The sequence below is a fragment of the Micromys minutus genome (assembly GCF_963924665.1).
Source record: "Micromys minutus genome assembly, chromosome: 1".
In the NCBI taxonomy this organism is placed as follows: Eukaryota; Metazoa; Chordata; class Mammalia; order Rodentia; family Muridae; genus Micromys; species Micromys minutus.
In genome coordinates, this window is record NC_137969.1 from 115,245,603 (window position 1) to 115,268,504 (window position 22,902).

Here is a 22,902-nt window from a genome sequence, read left to right on the forward strand (position 1 = left end):
TCTGTTAGTTTTCAAGACATAATTTCCTCATAGGTGTATTTGTGGAGGGAGTGAAGCATTTGATACACTGAGAAAATGACATTAGAAGAAAGGTCATCCCACCACTACACAGAACTGTACAGAGTCATCTCTACACTACTCAAATTAACTGGTTCAAACTGGTTTCTGGCAAACTGGTGATAGACAGGTCCTATCTACCTTGTGATAAGCCAACGAGTGACTAAATCTAAGGAGCATCTCAGCTCTACAACCTACATTTCTGAGTATAGAAGCATGTCTCTACAAAGATCTTTGTTTGTTTTTGTAACAAATGCCGAGGGAAGGAGTTTAGGGAGGAATGCTGTGAGAGATGCTTGCAATGTCAGTCAAGTTCTGGGCACCGAAGAGGGAGATGGAGTAGAAGACAGCTGGGAGAGGAATGGGAAGACAGTCTCAGTGTGCCCCACCTGTTATAGCAATGCTACCTCCTTACTAGAAGGTGTTGTTTATGTTCAGTCATGCTTGTCCAAAAGGCAGGTCACATCAGCCATGCCAAGGCGTGGAGGAAGATTTGATGATGTGTAAGTTGCTGTGCTGACCCAACACCACCCAACACCAGCATTCTCAGAAACGTCGAGGAGTCAGCAGGGCATGAGGCAAAAACCTTTCTGACAGCAGGCTCTCTGTGGGAAGGTCTTGGCTGCCTGCTCTCTGAGGCTCCAGTAAAATGCTTTACACACAGTAAACCCACCCACCACTGTACAGGTAGAGTCCATGTTCTCTCATAAAACAATGTGGCCCCATGGAGGCTCAAAGTAAACACCCAGTTCTAATATTGAACTGTTTTCATTCTGACTTCCCCTGCTCAGGAGGCACCTGTAGAGACCACATCTTCCATGATTACAGACTGCTCTCCTGAGACTCACTTTTCCCACAACTTAAGGTAACATGATGACCTCGAAGTAGGGGGTACCCTGATGGTGCCAGGTTAAAAGGAAAGACCAAGTTTATTTAGGATAGCGAATCTTACTGCTTTCACATTTCCTATTAATAAACGTTTCTGCGAACTACTTTCTCAGCCAGTCTCTCCTCCAAAATTGAAAGTCTCATCCTCGAAGGCTGGACCACTATTTCTGGTCTCCTGTATCATGTCATCCAGGGTTAAGAAAAGCCATTCTCATCAATCCAATGAGGGACAGTTTCCTTTCTTTCTTGGTTCTGAGTAAGACCCATAACAAACAATTCTTCACTGAAGAAATGAGCTGTGATCATTTTTCCCCATCTCCATTTTCCAGTTATCCATTGGGGACACAAATGACTTTGGCTCACACATTCTTTTCCTTCCCCTTCTTGAAGTGGCTTTAAAAGAGAGGTGAACAGCATCTCCTTAGAAAGGACTTAGTGTCTGCAGCAGCTAGCTCTCTCTTGCTGTTCTGAATCCTAACCAGGAGAGCAGCCAAGGCCCATTACTTCAATCTCTTCTCTAGACACCGTTCTAACAGCCGGCCTCTGACTCCTTATACTCCCCCTTTTCCTGCTGCCTATATTTGCTTCCTAATTTCTCAGTTACTACTTTTGTATACATTACTCCTGCATACTTGTCTATAAAATTACTTGTCCAGTTGAAGTCAACACCTATTGTTCTAGCTACCAGGGATGCTGAGGCCAGGAGTTTAAGGCTAGCCTGGGAGATAAACCTTGCCCCCAAAACTAAAACAAAAATAAGAAAACAAAACCCCAACTTATTCTTGAAAAACAAGACACCAGAGGCTCTTTCTACCAGTTAAATAACTATTCATCGACTCCACCTGATACACTCTCTATTTCAGGGATTTTCTTCCCTAAGCTAAACTGCCCCATTTTCTTTAACTTCCACCTTATAGCCCAGTCCAAAGTACACACCCATGGGCAGTCTTGTCTTGGAAATGAATCTCAGGTGATGGGGCCCCAAATGAAGTCACTACCCTCAGAGTGGCCTCATTGGCTCAGAGCCATTAACTCTGTGGGTAGTCACTGCCAGCTTCACCACAGAGAAAGTCTGTCTGCAGCAAGGGCTAAAATAACAGTGTCAAACCAAGCCCAAACCTATGTTTCATGGGAGAGTGGAATGCTCAAGTCACTGAGACCATTTGTCACTTCAGCCTGCCTGGAGGTTCTTCTTAGGTTTCTGAAAGGTGTCAGAACCTCCTCGTTCACTCATCTTCTTTTTGTGGAGGAGGAAAAGATAACCATCTTCATAGTAGGCCAGAGATGAACCAATGTTTGCCACTCCAGAAGAGGAACAGGAAACACTCAGGTTGGGCCCTTCAAGACAGTCACCTCATGCCTAACAGTAAAAAAACCGAGGCACTGTTGTGGGCAGAGGGGTAGGAGCCTGACAGTAGAGAAAGGTCTCCACCAGCTGGGGATACCAAGTACCGTTTAGGACCATGAGAAACAACTGAGGAACGGGGAGGAGTATGGACCAGGAGAAAGATGACAAATGAGCTCAGAGTATCATTACCCGAAAACCACCAGGGCGCCTTGTCCATGACTCCAGCACTTACAGCTGCCTTTATCTTAAATGAGGCAGGTGTGCAGCACAGATGGCCTCTGCTTCCCATGGATGACACAATCAGGTGCTGTGCTTTGAGGGAAGAGCCCTCTACTTCGGCAGCCTGAGGGGGAGGAGCCTCAGAAGAGCAGGGCTATGATCTTGGCCCTCGGATTTCTCACCTGTAAAGCTGGCAGTGGATTTCTCAGTGAGCTGGGTTACATAAACACGGAACCTAAGAATGAACTGGAACACGGAACCTAAGAATGAACTGCTCACACTCTCTGAGCCCATTATGAAACAGAATCTGACCAAAGAAAATAGAAAATCTCCACTGAAGGCCAGTTCTCGGGAGGCAGAGAGGGGAACAGGTACCAGAGGAGAGAGAGTGAGCCCGAGTCACAAACACACAAGCCACGTTTTCCTTGCTGCTCACACATTTCCTAACTGAAGGGGGTGAGGGGAATAGAAGTCGTCTTCCTTAACAAATCAGAAAAACGTTGCCGAGTGGGCACGCTTCAGTGTTTGCTAGCACCAGCTTGCACAGCCCAAACAGGTTGGACAGGCTGGATATTTAAACAAAGGTAGAAAGCTTAGAGAAGTGCAGCCAGCATACTTGTAGGTCTCCATCTGTGATGCAGAGCTGGAAATGAGAATCTTACTTCATGTTGCTAATTCCATGTATAAAACTGAACAGGACACAGACCCATGGTCTGTGCCAATGACACAGCAGAAGAGACTACGAGAGACTGTTTCTCATCCTGCGCCCAGCACACCTATCCCTCCCTTGCCTGCTGTGACCTAGTTCTCAGCTCTCATAACCACTGGGCTGTTCAAGTGTGGGCAAGCATGATGCTCTGGGTTTTGATGCCTTCCACTACTATGATTTTGATGCCTTCACCCAGTATGATTAAGCTTTTGAAATATTTTAACAAATATGTCAAAAACATCACACAGCTTGCATTTCAGAGAGAACTTTGGTATTTACTTCAACTCCAAAAGAAGATGAATAGATAAACATTCCTACTGCCAGAACAGAAGAAAGGTTGTTAAAAATATTAGCATCCAGCCAGCCAAGTGATAAAGGATTACGAACCAAGTCATGAATTTGAGAAGCAGCGCTGGAAGAAGAGGCCTGACTGCCATTTAACACCCCGTGCATGGACGGTTTTATGAGCTCTTCCCCTCCCTTCAAACTAACTGAACTTCAACTGGCCTTTCAGAAAGAAATAAAAAATAAACACCAGTCACAAGTACACTTTTAAATTATTCTCTCAAAAATAAAACCGTAGTGGTCCTTTAAAGATCTATTAGAGAAGGAAAAACCACAGAGAAAGAGAAAACACAGCTAGGGTTCTGTATGATGTATTCTTGTGTATTTTATCTTACTGAATATTAAAATCAAGCATAGGCCATGCTCGCCTACTCTTTTTCAGAGAATAATAGTAAGTGTTCTACAACTTGCAGATTTCTAAAGTACAAAGTCAAAGCGCTGAAAGGAGCCACAGAATATCATGTAAGAGCTCAATACGAATCCACACCCCACTCTAAATGTAAACACATTACAGAGTGAGCAGGAAAAATGCACCGAGACTGCAATGAGGATGTGCACGATGTAAGATGGAGACTTAGGCTGCCAGCACTCAGCCTCCCTGCAAACACCTAGGTTCTCAGAAGATAGCCCGCTGGGTTTTTAAGGGCACAGGGTCAGTTTCTTCCTTTTGCAAACCTGTGTGCTGCTGTGGCATGCAGAAGAGACTGCTGGGCTAGACAGCTTTCTAGGGACAAGTTGTTAAGCACCTAATGTGAGTCTGGGACAGACCTGGGAGATATTTTTGGTCAGTCCACGGAGACTCCTTTAACAGAAATCCAGAGTGGATGGAAGGTTGATGAAAGGTGACAGAAGTAGCCCAGAAAAATGTCACCTTTATCAGACCTGTCCACTGAGAATGGACAATATAACCAAGTAGCAAAGCTATCTGTTGAAAGCTTAATAATATAATTAGGGGGGAAAAATCGGTAAATTAAGGACATTCTTCTATGATGAGCACATTCATAAATGTCACTGTCTAGGGTCACAGAATCACGTGGACTCTCAATAGGACACAAAGCATATTCAGGGGAGTACGCAGGGATAAGAAAAAAATATGGTACTTAATACTATCAACATAAAACACACACACACACACACACGATATGTATGCATTCACATACATTCAGTGCTGCTAATATTGGTTGTGTATATATAATGAAGACCTCACACGAAATCCCTGGTAGCCTCAGTAGAACACTGCCTGTAAGATAATAGCATGTTCACGAATGTGCTCTCGTCTGTTTTAGTTTGACACAGGATCCTACTCTGAAACCTAGGCTGCTGAGAAACTCTGAGATCCTCCGACTTAGCCTCCAGTGTCGGGATTCCATTGTGCCCAACTATAGGTGTATGGTCTCCTATGTGGAATCAAAGGTTTTTTTTCCCAGTTCCCTGAAGCAATTCCCTTTTAACTGCTCTTGTTTCCTCAAAATAGGCTCCTTCATTGTAAATGACTTTTAAAATTTTTCCTCAGCACTATCTCAAGGTCAGGTGCCCACGGTTCTAGCTACTCGGGAGTATAAATCGGACCAACAACTACAGCCTTGGTGTCTGGGGCCAGCCTAGGTAGCAAAGCAAAACCACGTCTCAGACAAGCACAGGCAGGGGATATTTACAGGGAAACAAGACTTTACAATCTGTTCTCGGTAGAATGACCCACAGGTTTTTGTCCTGGAACTAATTTTTTGCCTGATCCCTTCCTTCCCACAGAGGAACATGGTGGCAGAGTGAACAGGTGATTTTGAGATGGGACTGACCGAACCTTTGCAAGATTTCCTCCACACTTGAGAGCAGCAAACATCAGGATCCATTACAGGGTGTCCTAAGAAACTTGATATGACTATGGGTGAGTGTCACAGAGCTCTTCCTCTGGGTGGGGACGGAGAGTGAAGAAGAGACTTGTCTTCCTGTGGACATAGCCTCACCTCCTCCCCTTTTCTTACTTAGTGCTGACCCCTGTTCCAGATAGCTGAGCTTGGCTGTGCAAGCCATCTGGAGGCTTAGCTCAAGCACAGGAGGGAAGTATGTGAAATCCAGAGCCTCTGTGGTCTCATTTACCAAGGATTTGGTCACTTTCTGTGTAGCGCAGGCTTTCCTTAGGTATAATGGGAACACATAAGCCTCAGTTCATGGCAAGGCAACTAGATGATGCTCCTGGATTTTCCTTTCACCTTTCTATGACTGTCAAATGAGAATACATCCCTGTTCTTCAAGAGTGAATGGGAAATTCTGTCTTGAGAGCACTCACCAGGGTCTTCTGCATCTCTTCAAGCCTAAGAAAATCTGCAGTTCCTTATAGCTTAAGGTATGGGAAACAAGCAAAACAGAATTGAGTTTCCCATTCTACAAAGGCAATTTGAGTCTTGAGGGTTTTACTTTTGATTTTTTTTTTTTTTTTGAAGAATACTCATTTTATAGACATTTAAACGAGGTCTATCCCCATCTTCTAAGAGACTAGCAAAGAAGAACAAGTCCTCCATTATCGGCACCTCATTTCTCCGTGGCTCTGCAACTGGAGGCTTTCTGGAACAGCTTTTGCAAGTTACAGGGCTTGTTGCCTTTTCCCCTACATTACCCTCACCTGGAGGGTGTGTTCTGGCTTGGTTTCCCAAGTTTGATTTGGAAGGCACACACTATTTAATCCAAATTTTCAACATGAGAGCATCTGATAAGAGTTTGGGAAAGTCAGAGGCTAGAGCCATAGTGATGATTCTGTGAATTATTTTCTATACTCGGTGGAAGACTAGTTATTATTCTGCTCACAAACCAAGCTGTGTAATAGGGTATTTCTAGGAAGTGGGGAGAAGGTTTGGTTGGTAACTAACTGTCTGTTGGACAAGCAACAGAAACTGAGTTTGGATCAGCATCATCCACAAAAAGAGCCATGTCTGGCAGCACACACAGTACCAGACCGAGGAGGCAGAGACAGGCAGGGCCCTGGAGCGCAATGCCAGGGGCATTTAGCCTATTTGGACTGTTGAGCTCCAAGTTCACTGAGACCTGTTTCGAAAAGTAAGGTAGGAGCAAGTCAGGTACTGAAGAAAATGCCTGACAATCTTGGGCCTCCACCAGCTTATGTAAAAATACTTAATAATATAAGTGCCCCCCTCCCCCAACACAAAACACACATTTTCAAACTTCAACACGAGAACTTCCAGGGCAGAAACATAGGATAATACTTTATTGAGAAACTCTCTTATCTAGACTTTCCGAAAATGTCTTTACTCTATCTCCCTTGAGTTTTAAGACAGCACACTATGTTGGGTGCCCTACTGTGCATATGTAGTTACTGTCAGTACCTGGGAGGCTGAGACAGGAAGATGGTATGAGCCCTAGAGTCCTGGATAGCATACTTCAATGAGTAACTGATTCACACACATTCATATACAAAACAAAATACCATGTAAATTTACTCAGTATAATTAAAGTGTAAGAAATACAGGCTCTACAGTTGCTTCGCAGCAACCGTCAATGTGACTAGCCATAACAGTTTAGTATGCTAGCTCACTGTGTTTGTTTTACTAATGGAACAGTCATACAGACAAAGGACTGAGTAACCTTAAAAACAAGGGTAAGAAACACATTCATAAAACAGCTAGTAGCCAAAGAAGAGAGAAGTATTCCATCAAAGGCACATCAATATCCACTAAGAAAACCCCGAACCCTGGATCCTTAGAATTTGTGTCGTGAGGTTAGCAACAACAACTACAAATCCTGGAATGGAGCCTAGACCTGTGTCACAAGGCAATCACTGGAGGGTCAGAGTTCACCTGCAAGGACTATGTGTGTACATGGAAACATTACACAGTGACACTGGGGCCTTCCCTCCATTCTCAGAGAAATGCTCCTCTACATTAAAAAGTTTGCTAAGTACATGTAATGACTACACCTGAAACTGAAAGAAATTAAAATACAGAAAATCACTCCAAGGGAAATCAGGCCCCATGAGAGATTACAGGCAATTTGTGCTCATCAAGATAATCAAATCATATGGTCTTGTCAAGGGAAACTGCTTATGGCCAGTCATAAACACAGGTGTCGGTATGGTGGCACACACTGATAGCCTGTAACCAGAGAGGCTAAATCAGAAGAAATTAGTTTGAGGATGGCTCTGATGACAGCCAGACCCTGTCTTAAAGCAAAAACTAAAACCAAGATGGAACTCTGACAGGGTTGCGGATGCCCAGGAAGCCACTGTTGTAGTCCGCTGGTAGTCTGCTTCTGTACCCCACATAGCAGCTTCTTGTACTACCCAACCCTAGTAGGTGCCAAAGGCCTCCAGAAGAAACAGCAGGGAAATATGGAAAAGCACTCAGGTTCCAAACACCAAATTCTCGGTTGACTGCTTCCTTCTAGCCATTGTTATCAGAACCTCAATCCTGTTCTAATTCCTACACATCTCAGGGCAGCTGTGACTCCTGATCCATGTAGTATGTACTTATTAGAGGTCCCAGCTCACCATCAATGTTTCAGATCCTGGTATGGATTCACCCAGGTAAATACCTCTAAACTCCACTCTGACACACTTTTTGTGACTGTTTTTACATTAAAAAAAAAAAAAAAATTCTCCCCCAAAAGTACAGCTGTGCCAACAAACGAAGGAGATAATTACTTTTGTGATTGATTAGCAAAACTCAAATATGTTTTTAACCCATCATTCACAAATTTCGGCAACAAGGACAAAATAAATGTAGTATTATAACCTTAAATCAGTAATAGGAAGAAATCTGAGAAGATACATCTGTAGGCCAGAGCAGCATATTCCTAAATAGCCAATAAATCAAAGAAGAAATCATGAGATAAATTAGAAAATATATGTAGGTAGATGGCAAAGAAAATTCAGTATACAAAAGTTATGCTTCCACCTGACATGGTGGCACACGGCTTTATTCCTAGGCAGACAGTCGAATCTCTGTGAGTGGAAGGCCAGCCTGCCACACACAGTTCTAGGACAGCAATACCTCCCCCACAGCCCCCCCCCATATGGAAATGAAGTTATTACTGCCTATATAAAACTATCCTCGGGTCCACAACTTTTTCCTACACTTGACAACACATGAAAATGGAAAAACAGAGCCTACAGGGACAGGAAGGGTGTGATAACGCTTAGGTCAGACAATCGTGGGACTACAGAGCAAAAACTAAAGAGGAAAACTGAGCAAAGACAACGCTGGTTCTTTGAAAACATCGTTGGAACTAGGCTGGAGAGATGGCTCTGGGTTCAGTGTTTGTTGCTCTTGCAGGACTCCAGGTCCAGTTCTCAGCATCAATATACTGGCTCACAGGTGCCTGCTACTACAGTTCCACGGGGATCCAAACTCCTACTGCCCTCCATGGGGTACTGAATAAACATGGTGCAAATAAACTCATGCCAGGCATACACACAAACACAAATTAACAAATAAATGCACACAAACAGTAACAAAAAAGAAGAGAGTTTAGTTATTAAAGTTTTGGACCTCACAGAATAAAAACAGTAAGGAAAGCCTACTTTGACTAATGAGATGAAACGGTCAGAACTCGTCCAGAATGCAGTCAATAAAACCAACTCACAAAGAAATAGGGAATCTCAACAGACTTACAACAAGTTAAGTTGTAATCGTTGCTTTGATTTCTGAAAAAGTTGACTATCTGTTGCTAAATTCCACACAGGGCAAAAATACAGCTCAGTAACATGCCCAGCATGTCTGAGGCCCCAGTATACCTCAAAACAAACCAAATTATCCAGATATAAATGCAATCAAGTTTGAATCACAAGTCTGAATCCAGACACTAAGGTACATGCCTTTGATCCAGGGCCCAGATGCATGCAGATTAGTATGAGCCTGAAGTTAGCCAGGCCAGCCAAGGCTACATAGTAAGACAAACAAACACCTTTTTTGGAAAAAGATTTTAGTTGAAAAGACCTGCGCTTCCTTATTGAAGATTCATCTGAAAAATCAAAATAACCAACACATTGTAATAATGATCTTAGGCTAAGTACACAGATCAGTGGATCAGAACGAAATGTAGACCTATGAATTTTGACAAGGGTGACGAGATACTTCAATTCGGAAAAGTAAAAATCATACTTTTTTTTTTTTTTTTTTTACACATACTAAAAATCATAAACTTAAGTCTAACAAAACTATGAAACTCCCAAGAAATTACCTGATGTCTCGGTGTTATGGTTTGTATATGATCAGCCCAGGGAGTGGCACTATTACAAGGTGTGACCTTGTTGGAGTAGGTGTGTCACTGTGGGCGTGGGCTTAAGACCCTTATCCTGGAAGGCAGTCTCCCACTAGCAGCCTTCAGATGAAATTTTATTTAGAACTCTCAGTTCTGTCTGCACCATTCCTGCATGGATATTGCCCTGCTCTCAAATTGATGATGATGATGGAGGATTGAACCTCTGACCCTGTAAGCCAGCCCCAATTAAATGTTGTCCTTTATAAGACTTGCCTTGGTCATGGTGTCTGTTCACAGCAGTTAAAACCCTAACTATGAATGGATAAAAAGACATCAAACAGAGGACACATAGGGCAGAGTTTCACTGAGGCACTGCCTGACACATCTCTTGTCAAAAATATCAACTACATCTGCTAAGATTTAATCACAGACATGATCTCAAAACCAGAGTGGACTGGGGTTGGGATCAGAGATGTACAATGGAGAACACCAGCCACCAGCATTGAAGCCAAAACAGCCATATGCCAATGTCAAGCTGCCCACACAGAGCTCTATTCATTAGGAGAAGATGGGGAAATCATCTAAGAGCAGGTGGTACCCCGAGTACAGCAAATGTGATGGAGACAGGAGGCAGGATGACAAAAGGAACGGCTTAAACAGTCACAGTGGTAAACAGCAAGTGTAGGTATGTTAAAACCACACAAGGGTCCACTTCCTGCTTTGACACCCAATTTCAACAGGGTGGGGGCATAGCAGGACTTGGGGGCTTTTATGAGGCACATCCTACTCCTGGGAGTTTAGACAAGAGATTCACCAGTGGTAATGAATTACTGCAACATCACTTAGACACCAAATGGCAGCAGGTACTATTTACTGAGTACTTACCATGGGCCTGGGACTATTTGCTAAACCCAGACCTTCTAATCCTCATCCTAAACCAACCAAGTGGACTGGATTCAGAAATTTACAAACACCAAAAGAGATTTGGATTCTAGTGGGTCATTGACTCTCTTCTATCTCATGTTTGCATTTAAAAGGAGAGAAAACATTTAACTGCTTGAAACACATGCTGCCTCCATAAAATCTATTCCCGTTGCTTCTCCTCTCAGCATAAATCCACCTCTATTTGCTGTCTCACTCCTGGGTGAGCTTCATTCCTGCCATTTATCAGATGATCTCACACCCTATTTTATCTCCTTTCTGAAGCTTCAGAACTAGGCCACTTAACTATTCAAGGCTCCACAATCCCCTGCTCCAAGAAAATCTTTGTGGCAGATCTGGTAGGCACATGAAGACATGTTTAATCTGTGGTAGGTTTAATTAAACCATGATGTTGCTTTGCTCCATGGGTGGTTTTATGTGTAATAAGCTGCCCACCTCTACCTCTCTAACCAAGGAAAACTCCAAATGGCACTGGGGAAGTAAGGCTGCTACACTCCAAAGAACCCAAGGGCCAAAGGTTTAGCTTAGCCAATACCTCTGATACCCTGAGATAGGGTGAGTAAGTAAAATGATCATAGATTTTTCTCTATGGGAAACAGAAAAAACAAACAACAACCTTCTGACATCTCTAGGCAAGTCTGCTAATGGCTCAGTGGCGCAGTCGGCCACCCCAGCAAAGCACAGCACCCACCTGTGCATGTTCCCATTGGTGGTGAAAGACTGACCACACACTGTACACTTGTAAGGCCTCTCGCCAGAGTGCACCAGCATGTGACGATCCAGGGAGCTGGCAGAGCTCAGCGACTTCCCACAGATGCTGCATGAGTGGTCAGCTCCTCCAGTGTCTGTGTTGTGCTGCAGAAAGCAATCGGTACAGTGGCCATTGAGAAAGCACCGAAAGTACAGGTCTGGAAATCTGTAAACCAGTGACGTTTCTCCAAGGCATCGCAAGACGGGTACGTGATTATTTTGTTGTGGTATTCTCCACTCTACGCAACCAATATGAGAAATAAATAGGATGTTCACACTGGGAGGCCACAGTGCCTCCTCCAGTTGTTAGAACAGACACCTGTATGAGGTAGTCCATGCTTCTGAAACATGATAAGGAACATTTCTATCCACATCCAAGTTTCCTTAGTGACTCAGTGTCCTTACTACTTAGCAGCCTCTTATGATTCTAACGCATTGTCCCCCACTGTTCTGTCTTAAACCAGCAATGCCATAATGGGGACAAGGACACATCCTATGATAAGGGAAAGTCCAGGAACTCCTTGGCTGCAGGAAGCACACTGGTACCATTTAAATGAAGGGCAGCAGTGGACACAAGGACTTTTGGCTTCAGCCTTGACTAGATGGCGAGACCCTGTTAAATACTAAGGAGGAAAAAGTCAGGTGGGGCTGAAGCAGAAGACTGCTATGAGTTCTAGGGCAGAAGGACTACAAACTGGAGTTCAAAGCCAGCATGGTCTAAGATTACATGTTAACAGTCCCCATGACTGTTCCCCTTCCTCCACACACACATACAGAACCAGAAGAGGGGAGGTACATTATAATCTTTCATTATAAGCTTTAGTCAATATTGTCAAACAATACATAAATGATCAGTCAACTGGATGTTCACCATCTTTGAGAAACATTCTGTCAGGCTGGAGAGATGGCTCAGAGGTTAAGAGCGTGACAGTTCTTCCAGAGGTCTTGATTTCAAATCCCAGCAACCACATGGTGGCTCACAACCATCTGTAATGGAATCTGATGCCCTCTTCTGGTGTGTCTGAAAACAGTGACAGTGTACTCATATACATTAAATTAATAAATAAATCTTAAAAATAAACCATTCTTAGACTATCATAGAAAGGTGACTATGCAAAAATCACTTCATAATTACCCAAGACTGCTAAAACACTAAATTTTAAATATAACTTATAATTTATTAGACAATTCAATTTAATTAAAATCAAATCATCTTTAAGTGAACAATAATACAAAAGTAGGTGCAAACCTGACGGATGTGCATGGTCAGCTGGTGCTGGGTGGTGCAAATCTTTTCACAGAGGGGACAGCTGTAGGAAGACTTCTCCTCTTTCGTTTCCTAGGACGAGGTTAAAACAGAGAATGATTTGCCCATTACTGTGAACTGATATTTTCTATTTCTGTAATGGGCCTATGTCTTACAGCTGGGTCAAAGTGGCTGCAGTCATTACACTGTAGTCTATCTAAGAGTTTGTGCAGGCCAGTCCCACCTGTCCTCCGTTTCCTTGTTTACAAATGGGAAAAATAACATTGGCCGTGCTGTGCTAAGAGGACGCAGTGCCGTGGTGCTCTGCACACACCATGCACCAGCTGTCTATCACTCATCCCTGAGCTCCAACTACCATTGTCTTTTGTTGTCTCTTTGCTTGTTACAGCTGCAAGCAGCCAAGCCGGCCTCAACCCTTTCAGTAGCCTAGGCTTTCCTTAGCTGACTCCTGGCATCCACCTTCCGTGCTAAGATCACAGGACTCAAGAACCCTCAAGAGACTGAAGGGAGGCAATGAGCTCCAGCAGGAAAGTCCTTCCCACCAGTGGAAGGCTTCCTCAGTGCCCTAGCAGTGATTCTTAATGGGACTAACAAGGCTCTGCCCATGAAGCTAGCATCTTTTTGGCAGTGCCCATAAAGAACAAGAAGAGCTCTGACCTCATCAAAAGCAGTCAGCATGAAGACTCCACCAGAGGTGTCAAAAACCCAGCTCAAGGTTTAGTTAGGTAGCTCATTTTATTTTTCTTCAAAACACACAGTGAAAAGCTTCTTTCAAGCAATATATTCTTACCTTTCTACAAAAAAGGATCATTTCTTTCACTGACCCTTTGTTAAATATTCCTCCTGGCAGGTAATTCATGGGAAATCACAAGGAATGCCCAATATTACCTCCTTACTCACACAAAACTCAGACATGAGCTCTGAAATGGGTCCCTGTCTCTGTTCCTAAAACTAACTGTAATCATGCCTGGGCAGCTATCAGGAATGAGGATGTTCGAATGGTGTGTCACCAGGCTTTCAAAAAACAGCAGGATCATCTCTATACAATACAAACTTCTAGACCTTCAACATGCTAGACCAGGACTGGTGGAACGCCTGAGGTCTGTTTGTCTTAAAATCACCCCAGAAGACACCAAAGGCTCCACCAGACAGTTGTGAGCACTTACAGGGAGCACTCATGTAGAGCTGGATCTGGAGCTGACATTGTGTCAAGTCCCGCCAAGAGAAAGCATTTGGGGGAGACGTTAGTGCTAAATGAAGTCAGAGGACAGTGGGAAGAGTGGCGAAATGCTCTGGCCAACCCCCACATCCTTTTCTGGCCTCCGGTATCTCTGTGTAGATTTCTTTTCACCTGAACTCATTTGACTGTGTTTCTGCTTTTCCACTCTTAATATCAATTGGTGAGCACATGTTCATCAGTGAATTTATAGGAACATCAAGTTTGGATTTTTCTCCTCCCTCCATAATCCCTAGAAGATGGCCACTTATTATCGATCCCATTTTCTGGAAAAGGAAACTTTAGAGTGCAGAGGGACAAGCAACTTGCTTCAAACAGAACAACGAAGCCGTTCCAAGGCCCACACCCAAGCCCTGATACACTATAAAGTCTGATCCCAGGGCACAGAGAGGCAACACCTTTGTGACGTTCGAGGTGATGAGAATACGTTATCCTAAAGACAGCGAGAACAAATGGCACCACACACCAGACTGATGAATGAGTGATGTTGTTGTGCCTGCCTCTCAGTCAGGGTACCTTTCTGTCTGTGGAAGTGGGTCAGAGAACAAGGCCAGTCAAGCATTCTCTCTCTCAAATTCTAAGGAAGCTGAAGATCCCAGCATTAAAAAGTAAATAAATCTGGCTTCACCCAGCTCTGCGGACACTTCTAGTTCTCTCAGAGGCACAGAAAGAGGATGCCCCAGAGCCAGGTCAAGACTTTGGGAAAATTCAAGCTCTGAGGTATTTCTTTCAAGTCATCAGACTAACAATACTATGTACATTTTTTTTAATAATGGAAAGATTCACCAGTACCTTGTATTGGTGTACATTTTAAAAATCCAGCCATATACTGACTTTAGTTCCTGAGAAGACTGAGGCAGGGGATTGCTTGAGCCTACAATTTTATGCTAGTCTGGCAACACAGTGAGACCTTGTCTCAAAATAACCTCTAGGCATCCAAGTGGTCAAGTCACTTGAGGAGACATATTTTAATAAAATCATCTTGTGGTCACCTTGAAGTAGACACCAGGCACATTGTGTGGAGCCACATAGGGCCGGCTGATATTGACTCTAGAGTTGATCATTAACTTCTGCCAGGCTTGAAGCTGGTAATGCTGTCGTGTAGGCCATAATGTAAGCTCACAAACCCGTGGGTCTGTGGAAGCAGATTTCCTAACTTTTAAAGGTGAATGGAAGAGCTCAGAGCACGATAATGATGCGAAGGCCCACTAACCGGCTTCTGAGCCCAGTTATTAGAGCCACGCTGAGGAGAGAGACAAACTTCTCAGCTGAGAGATAAAATTAGCAGCTAATGTGATAACTAACCAGTCCATAATGAAACAATCTGGCACCCTTGTCAGCATCCGGCTGTGGCTAATCTCTCTTGGAATGCTACGGTCACGTGGATGAAACCTTTCCCAAGGCGCCCTCCTTTCTCTCCCTGTTCATTTGTCAGGTAAGAAGGCCACTGCCTCACGCCCTGAGCTGTCTATGCACCGTGTTTTATTCTCTTAAATCTGGTGCTGTATTTAGCAGGCTACCTCTGACCTAGGTCTCCCTTCTAAACAGAAAGCCACTCAACTGGATCCCTGAGGGAGAAAGGGGTGGATGGTAAGTGAGCCACTTACGCCACACACTGACTTCCTCACTCCCGGATCCAGAGGTGGAAGGAATGGTGACTGTCTTCAGTGACCCTGACTTCCTGTACTGGGAAGGAAGCATAGGGGCAAGCTATGCCATGCTGTGTTATTTAAGGAAAAGTTCTTGCCCATGCTCCATTTGTTCTCAGTAAAGAAGGATGAGGAAGACAATGAATGACCTCACGTTTAGTAGTCATCCTTGAATGCCTGGCACCTGGGATAGTAGCTAACAGAAGTGAGGTCTACTGTTAAATGATAGACAGAGAGGCAGGTGGAGAGATGGACGGACAGGCATATGAGAGTGGAAATAAACCTTTTCTTCCCAGGACTAGGGTTCCTTCTGTGTTCAGGCTGAGTATTTTCTCAGGCACCCACAGGAAGAGAGGCACACGAAAGCAGGGGAAAAGAGAGAGAGAGAAAGAGTTATCAATGCTCCAAGCCTATCAAACTCTCCTGAGCTCTGGAGTCCTCAGGCTTGAGTCGAGGAATGGAAGCATGCACACTTACACGATGCAGGTAACGTGGAGCTGCTGCCACCTCCTAGAGGTCACATTGAGCTAAAAGCCTGAGCGTTTGTCAAAACCCATCATAGATGTTCTCAGATGTCTGCATAAGAACAGTCATTAGTTCACAAAAGCCCCGCTGGTTTATCCTCCTGTCCAAGATGGCTCCGACACTTTGAGAAGAATACCTTGTCTTTGAGAGGAAGGCTTAGTGTGATTACATTTTACCAACAAGAAGCTAATGGGGAAGTCACTTTACACTATATGATTTCAGAGATGAACTGAGAATTATTTGTTCTCTGTCCCTTATCTACCTTGTTAAAATGTTGCTGTCAAGACAGCAGCAACTTGTCAAAACTGCCCCATTTTTCATTAAGTGAAAAAGACAATGCCTTGTTCCCAGTAGAGGAGACAGGGCCTTTTTTAAACAACATTCATTTCTCCCAATTCCTGTTGATGCAATTACTCTTTCCAATCTCTCCTGATCCTGTGACCACTGAAAATTCAAGAGGATTAAGCAGACTGAACTCAGGGCTTTGCGCTGCTATGAACAAACTGAGCACAAGCCTTTTCCCTTCCATGGATCTTAATTGGGATTCTCTGAAGCCAAAACACAAAGCTGAACCCTGAACAAACAAGAACTTTTTTTTCTCTTTATTTTTTTATTTTATTTTATTTTCCCAAGGAGCTAGCTCAGAAAGAAAACAAACAAACAAACAAACAAACAAACAAATCCTCTGTGTTAAGAGAAAGGAAACAGCATTATAGCAGAGTTCATTCTATTAAACATAAGCTTGTACTAAAGTCAAACCACAGGGCAAAGAATAAGAGTGCATTCCCTGAAAGGTACCATTGGCATCAAAGATTTCCTCCATGTAAGGATAGAAATCATGAGAATATTTGCTCCTGAAAAATGATGACAGGCTTTGGGTTTATCTTTAATTCAGAATGTGTCCGGGGTTTTCTCGTAGGCAGCATAAGAATTTCTACTCCACACTCTCCCAAGACGAGATCATGAGCTGCTACCGCCCAAGCCACAGACCCTTACCTGGTTCCTTCTACCAATCCGATTTGGTCCTGGAGGCTTCATGGGGGACTTGATGTCCTGGGGACTCCCACCATTCTCAGTGACACTTGCTACGCTCATTACTGCTGACATCATGGTGTTGATGGAAGACAGGTCTGAGCCTTCTAAACCAATTGGCGAATTTGACGTCATCGGGACAGGATTTTATGCTTCTAAGAAGTCTCTGCTATAGAACTGAAAAACAGAAATCACCGATGTTCTTGTGAGTTTGGGCTTACCATAGTCATGTGGTGCTGATCTTAACCAGCTACCTGGTTAAGAGACAGAAATGCCCAACAACCTTTTTCTAGTTTAACCCATACCCAGAAGAGATATCAAAATTTATTATTATTATTATTATTATTATTATTATTATTATTATTATTATTATTATTATTATTGAGACAAGAGCTTGCTATTTAGCCTTGACTGACCAAATTCACTATGTAGCCATGGATGACCAGAACTTGTTTCCTTTCTAAGTGCACACCACCAGTACAATTCAAGTCATCTGGGGCAGGTTCCTTTTCCTTTTCTTATCCCGTATGTATTGTGTGGCATATGTTGTGTTTGCATGTTAGTGTGTCTATGTGTGCATGTGTAGTTTCCTTGATACCTGTCTACTTTGTGCATGATAAAGCTTCTCACATAGAGCCCAGAACGTGCTGATATGGCTGGTTTACCTCTACCACTTGCCCAAGGATCCTGTCCCCGCCTCCTGAGCACTGGGTTACGGGGTGGAGTGTGTGTGTTGTGTACCATGCACACCTAGCTTTTTAATGTGGGTGTACACGGCAAGCAGTTTATCCAGTGTGCTATCTCCCTAGCCCAAACTTCCCCTAATCTCTGGAGCAGAATTCGGAAAGACCTGAGGCCTTCCAAGAGGAGACAGGTGCCATTTGGCCAGCACCTTCCATAAACCCTGTACTTGCTTTCTTCTAATTAAATGTCCTAGACTTAAAGAACTAGCTGATCGGAAACTTCATGTTTCTTCTAACTGCATCAGTTTTAGGAGAGTGTGTATGCCAATTCTATAGACTCTGCTGTAATTATAACCAAATTTAAAACCACTATTAAATAGTCTGTCCTCCCCACAAGTTGCCTTCATAAAACAACTGTCTCCATTGCTAATTACCTCCATTTTCAGCCCCAAGTGATAGTCCCTTGCTATGGCTGTCATCCACATGGAGTAGGAAATGGCTCTCCTGAGCTCTTTTCTTCTCTCGGTATCACTCCTTTACACTGGAAGACAAACAGGAGACACTGGGTCAGTTAATTCACCAATAGAAATGGCTCGGTGCTCCTGGCTGAGTAAATGGCACATGCCTCTGACCCTCTGACCCCAGACAGAGGTGTGAGGACCTAGGCTGGGCTATGTACAGAAACTCCTATCTCAAAAAAGGAAAAGAAACAGATTCAGGCTTTTTGCTTAGTAAGGAAATGTGGAACCACTTAATTGCTGTAATCTCAGATCATTATTCTTATGAAATGAGAGAACAAAGTAAACCAACTTTTTCTTGTAAAACTGTATGATGCAGGTTTTCAACCAAACACCCCTGCTGCCTCACATACACTTAACAGCCAAGGGATTTTTACAGTATCTTACTCTTTCTCAGCTACTATTTCACACCAAATTTTCTTTTTTACTGTACCCCACTACACAGAACCCCACTTGACACACTCCATTTCTCATTTCCTGAGAGCTCAGAATCTGGACAATATTAGGTCACATCTATAAGATAATGGGTGATAGGAAACCTGACCATAAGAAAACTCATAAACCAGGCCACATCAAAATTGACTGTATTACTAAACCAAAAGACACAATGTATGGCAGACACTCAGTAGCAGGAACTGTGTTTGGCATATACGGAACTTCACATTCAATCCCCAGTATCCTCTCAAAAGACAAAACATGCCTCACACTGTTTGTTGTGATATGATGCGCTCCCTCAAAAGTTGCATAGGAACTTAATTCTTTGGAGCCTTTTAGGTTAGTGAGATCCAGTGAGGAGGAGCGGCAGGAGAGAGTAAACTTACCTCCTCTGTCTCACCAAGGAAAGACAGAAACCCCAGCCTGCATGCTGCCCATCCCTGAAGTCTCCCTAGTGCCTGCACATCATTTAAGATGATTAAACAGTGTCTGCAGGTGTGGTTTCTTTCTTCTTGTGGAAAAGCATGAAGCCAGGTGTGTATACACAGAAGAGCATACACACTCACTTCTTTTTTAACAGAATGGTAACAAATATGTCGTCAGTTCCTGTGGTAACCATCCAGCCTGTACAAACATCCATTTTCTTCCGAAATGAACTCACCTCTTTTAAACATTCTTTCTGTATTCTTAGCATACAGAAAAGTCTAAGATAGTTGTCTAGAAATGGACACTCTGATTCTATTATGTTGGTAAAGAGAAAACAAATCTTTCCACCAATTTATACCAAGTTTAGCTGCTGATCTTTGCTTTTACCACTAAATTTTCTTTCTTTTCTTCTTTCTTGAGACAGGGTCTATCTATACAGCTTTCTTTTTGTTCCTTTATAGACAGGATCTCTCTCTAGTCATGGCTGTCCTGGAATCCTCTATGAATACCAGGCTGGCTTCTAACTCACAGAGATTCCCAATGAGTCCTGGGATTAAAGGCATGTACCACCATGCTTGGCTTACGTAGATGATCTGTTGCCATGTTTGTTTTGAGGGAGCCTTTCTGTTGTTACCCAGGCTGGTCTCCTTCAGATATCCTCATACTAGAATATTTATTAGTCTTTCCAAAGACGTTATGAAGACTTGGGATGACTTTTATATTTCTGTTGAAGATTGGTCCTTAGAAACAGAGGAATATAGCCTGCCATGGATCTTTGCAACTCCACTGTTCTTTTGAGAGAATGTCTCCAACTGCTGCCTGAGGAGTCCTTGAGGCTGGAGCAAACTGTAGGCAGTAAGTGTAAGCAGCATGTTAAATAGGGATGTGAACTTGTGTGTGTGTGTGTGTGTGTGTGTGTGTGTGTGTGTGTGTGTGTGTGTGTTAGGATTAAATGTGTGCACCACCAAGCCCAGCCACATATGGTTATATTCTGCCATGCTCAGCTCAATAGCAAGTGACAAATCATAGAGACAAACTACCAATAATCCCTGCCCCACAGTCGATGGGAGATGGGTTCAAACTAAGTAATTAAACCACAGGCCGTCAACCCAGTCAGAGTTCGCACAGCAGCTATATGTACATGTACACACGTTTCCCTACCTGAAAAGGAGAAAAGCCTTGCAATCATGTTTCCCATTGTCTGGACAGGAAGACCTTGGCTACATTTATTTCCTCTTAGGGGATAAAGTGTAAAGTGTGGTGCTAAGAACCCATTTGTTTACTTCCTCTCCATATTTGAAATGTTGAGTAAACATCGGCATGGTTTTGAAAGGGATTTCTGATGAGAATGCAGTTAAGAAAAGGAGAGGAGCCTGAACACATCCTGAGAGGACGTTTCAGAAGCACCACCATGCTGTCCTTAGAACTGGGGACAACTTCATGCCAGTTTGCCCTTGGCTGAGTCTGGGATTTTCCTTTGGAATGATTGTGGAACAGGGCAGAAGGAAAAGCCTAGTGCAAATTCAAAGCTGTTAACTGTTCTGCTTTAGAAAAACATTAAAAACAGCATTCATCTTTACATTAATGCTAAGGGACAGGATAATTTGACCAGAAACATGTTGGCTAGTTCTAGTTGATCCTATGTAACCACCAAACAATACTAAACAACAACCATTCAAATGAAAACATTTAACCTGCTGATGTTATGAAAGACAATTTTTCCCTTTGATTCTCTCTCCCAGTCTGGACCCCACAGGTACAATGTCATTTCCCAGGCCTGCTTTAAAGAGGATACTGATATTCATGTTCCCAGTCCTGTGCTTGTACCACAAGGGCTGAAATCCTCCACCTTGTGGGGTTAAGCTGTTAGGCCTCCTGCCTACCGGCCTAATACAATTTTAATAGTTTAAGATCCATGTGCAATGTGTTTGACTAACCCAATAGTTACAAACTTAAGACAGTTTTTATTCTCTCTCTCACACGATTTCTTCTGCCCAGTACTGTCCTATATAGTGCAATTAAGCTCATTTTTAAAACAAAAATAAAAATGATAAACCTGCCGAGATAGCTCTGTGGATAATGGCACTTGGTGCCGAGCTCGACAACCTGAGTACAGTCCCTAATGTTTACACGTCAAACGGACACGGACACACACACACACACACACATCTTTAAAATAAAAATCACTGGCAGGATTTTAATACAAACATGTCCAACTGGAATCAGAGAAGGACTCCTGATGAAGCTCCCTTGTCACAGATGTGACTGACCACACCATTCAGCTGACTCTATCAGTTTTACTGTCCTAGTTTGGAACTGGCAGTTTGGAACTGGGAGTTGGAAGGAAGAAGAAAAGAGGAAGGAGGAGGAGTGTGTGAGATTTTGGTTCCTATGAGGCAAACCCTGGACATCCCATTCTGAGACTCCTCATCCCACACAGAGACTCCACAGATCAAGAACCAGCAAGCTGCAGCTACCATTTTAACCCATTCTATGTCTGGAGAAGAATGGGTGGGGGTGGGGGGTGGGGACAAGAGCCTGGTAAAACAGCAGGATGATTCAGGGTGAGGACAGGAGAATGCACGCAAGACTCACTTGTTACTGAGACCCAAAGGAGGCCTGTAAGGGTAACTGACCTGTTTTCTCCGTTCTCCTTGGGAGCTGATGAGGACTGGGCCCAAGTGTGGGCAGGGTCACACCTTACAGCCACCACTTCTGGAGCACAGATTTGGAACAACCTGAAAAAAAATAAAAGGACAACATTAACCGGCTTTAAAAGCAGGAAGAATTCTGCTTCTGTCTACTTTCCTCTATTCAGTGCCACCATGATGAGGACAATTCCCACCGCCCTATAGCTGTAGCTGTAAGCAAGCTGTAGCTGATTCCTCCAGATAGTACAAGTGCTGCTGACACTGAGTGTGCCCTCAACAGCCAGGACCCGCATCACCTCTTACAGGTGCTGCTGACACTGAGTGTGCCCTCAACAGCCAGGACCCGCATCACCTCTTACAGGTGCTGCTGACACTGAGTGTGCCCTCAACAGCCAGGACCCCCATCACCTCTTACAGGTGCTGCTGACACTGAGTGTGCCCTCAACAGCCAGGACACCCATCACCTCTTACAGGTGCTGCTGACACTGAGTGTGCCCTCAACAGCCAGGACACCCATCACCTCTTACAGTGCTGCTGACACTGAGTGTGCCCTCAATAGCCAGGACCCCCATCACCTCTACCAAAGCACATCCTGCATTCCAGAGAAGCTGAGGGCTCATGAATGACATGAAAATGCTCAGAATGCTAGCTCTAGGTGGAGCTTTGAGCATCCTTGTGGCATGGTCATAGCACCGGAATGCATGTACCACTCAGTGGCGAAGTACCTGCTTAGCACTCGAGGCCCCAGGTTTCATCCCCAGCACTATAAACACCAAATAGAGACAAAATGTCTGAACAGATTCAGAAGATTCTCCAGCATAAAGGAAGAAAAGAGAAACAGCACTTGGTGCTAGCAGAAACCTAGGAGAGGATAGAGAGCTAAAGAAAATAACAGATGTGCACTTAACAATGGTAGAGATTCCTACAAATACGGGGATGTTGTTTATTACAATACAACTAAGAAGATACAGAAAAGCTCTTCCTGCGTGTTCCCTCGGGAGTCTGAGAATG

At 43.7% G+C, this 22,902-nt stretch overlaps 1 protein-coding gene across 2 annotated transcripts in view; it reads right to left on the reverse strand.

Moving 5' to 3' along the window:
* The window catches only part of RREB1 (ras responsive element binding protein 1), a 57,098-nt gene extending 35,163 nt beyond the window's left edge, over window positions 1-21,935 (reverse strand). For both annotated transcript variants that reach the window (XM_080926676.1, XM_080926675.1), the window contains exons 1-5: window positions 21,877-21,935; window positions 18,296-18,402; window positions 17,143-17,355; window positions 12,718-12,807; window positions 11,410-11,573 (exon numbers count right to left, since the gene is read on the reverse strand). In XM_080926676.1, the coding sequence (XP_080782802.1) occupies window positions 11,410-11,573; window positions 12,718-12,807; window positions 17,143-17,313 (425 nt within the window). In that variant the 5' untranslated portion in view covers window positions 17,314-17,355; window positions 18,296-18,402; window positions 21,877-21,935. The remainder of the gene's footprint in view (window positions 1-11,409; window positions 11,574-12,717; window positions 12,808-17,142; window positions 17,356-18,295; window positions 18,403-21,876) is intronic.
* Window positions 21,936-22,902: the final 967 nt, after the last annotated feature.